This window comes from Rhagoletis pomonella, unplaced genomic scaffold (genome assembly GCF_013731165.1).
Source record: "Rhagoletis pomonella isolate Grant_MI unplaced genomic scaffold, Rhpom_1.0 Rhpom_scaffold_00215, whole genome shotgun sequence".
NCBI classification, from domain to species: domain Eukaryota; kingdom Metazoa; phylum Arthropoda; class Insecta; order Diptera; family Tephritidae; genus Rhagoletis; species Rhagoletis pomonella.
In genome coordinates, this window is record NW_023458769.1 from 52,728 (window position 1) to 54,386 (window position 1,659).

General features: G+C 44.3%; 1 protein-coding gene across 1 annotated transcript; it reads right to left on the reverse strand.

Annotated features, from left to right (window-relative positions):
- LOC118750365 lies at nucleotides 1-525 on the reverse strand. The gene has a single exon (XM_036485084.1). It carries the CDS (start codon nucleotides 523-525, stop codon nucleotides 1-3), a length of 525 nt encoding a protein of 174 aa, XP_036340977.1.
- Nucleotides 526-1,659: the final 1,134 nt, after the last annotated feature.

Consider the following 1,659-nt stretch of genomic DNA (forward strand, 5'->3'; position numbering starts at 1 on the left):
TCAATCGTGCTGGTTGGAAACACTGTTGCCTACGTCGCGTTGTCGGTGGCTGCATGGGCTACGGCAGCGAGTTGCAGCATCGCCAAAGGTTTGGTGGTACCAACACTCATTACCGCCAGTAGGCTTTGACCTTAGAGTGTTTTGACGACTACGTGAACGCGCACGTCTGTAGTTTATTCGTGAACGGCTACGCTGCCGTGTGCTCAGGTTGTCGATTTTTTGCTGTAACTCGAGAATTGTGTTCGCTAGCTGTGTGATTGCTGCTTGTGAATCTTTTTCCAGTATGTTGGATGAAACCTCTTTCGTCACACCACAAATTTGGCGCTGGGTGAGCGTCTCCATTACAGCGTCTGCGACCACAATAAGAACATCGATCGGACCTTCACGCGCAATAATGGACGCTCGAACCATTTCGGGTAGGCGCTCTATCCACATAGCACGTCGCGTTTCCTCTGAAAAGGAGTTTCCCGCGATGCACCGCATAGCGTTGAATAACTGACTTGGGCGTTGATTACTTAAGACCATTTCTTCTAATAATCAATGTATTTTACGCTGATGGCTCTCCCCGAAATATTTGAGTAGCTCACTTTTTAAAAAATCGTACATGCCTACGCCAGTGCTAGTTGGCGTTTTTGATTTTCGGCATTCCTGCTAATCTGCCCGATAGTGGGCAGAGTAAGCGGATCCAGTGTTGCCATAACGTGGTAATATCTCTGGGTATCGCTGCTCGTATTGCAGGCCTGAAACCAATAGTTCACAGATGTGAACCAAGCATCCATATCATTTGGTGTTAAGCGAGGCATTGGTATTCGGGCATGCACTTCAGTATAAGCTGCCGAATTTCGTTGTTGCGAAAAAAATTGTGTCTGCTGATGTTCAGCAAACGGGACTGCTAGGTCTCTTTGTTGGTGCCCATACGGTGCTGTCGTATTATGCTGGTGCATCGTTACCGGTGGAGCTTTACTGCCCTCTGCCTGCGCCGGCTGATGCGTCTCTCCATTTGCTGAATCCAGTATAATGACCGTTTGACCTTGGTTCTGATTCTGCATTTCACCGGTGCTCCAGCTGCTGCTGTAATCCGGCGGACCTGCCCCTCCTGGAACACCATCGCTGCCAGATATGGTTGTGCTATCTGTACGTAGCAGGTTTCTATTCATTTTTCGTTATTTTTTATTAATATCAAATAGCGCGATTTGCCCTTTTTCTGACACCACTTTGGCCTGTATGTCTGAGAGCGCGGTAAAAATAAAACTCTTCCGTTGAGTGACGAACAGCGATTAAAATTTATTTTCTTTTTGTTCTCTTGCTTTACACTCCTTTCGTTAAGTAATTAGTGATGAACAACCTTTTGTACTAAGCTAATGGATTGATATCGATAACAATAATTACAAATTTCGATACATTTAAAAATAGGAAATTTATTATAACTAAATGCAAAGTGGTGATTGCAACATATACACCCAGAATATAGTGTTCTTAAAAAAATGGCTACAGCCGCTCGCGAGATATAAGATATTTGATTTGGATAGTCAAACAATGGGTAGACAATGTAGCGACCGTACAAGCAAAGTGTCAGCGATTTAAAACTGGGGAAATATTTACAGCTACCCCTTATACCCAACCAAGAAGATAATTTAATTTGGTGGAAGCATAATCGCA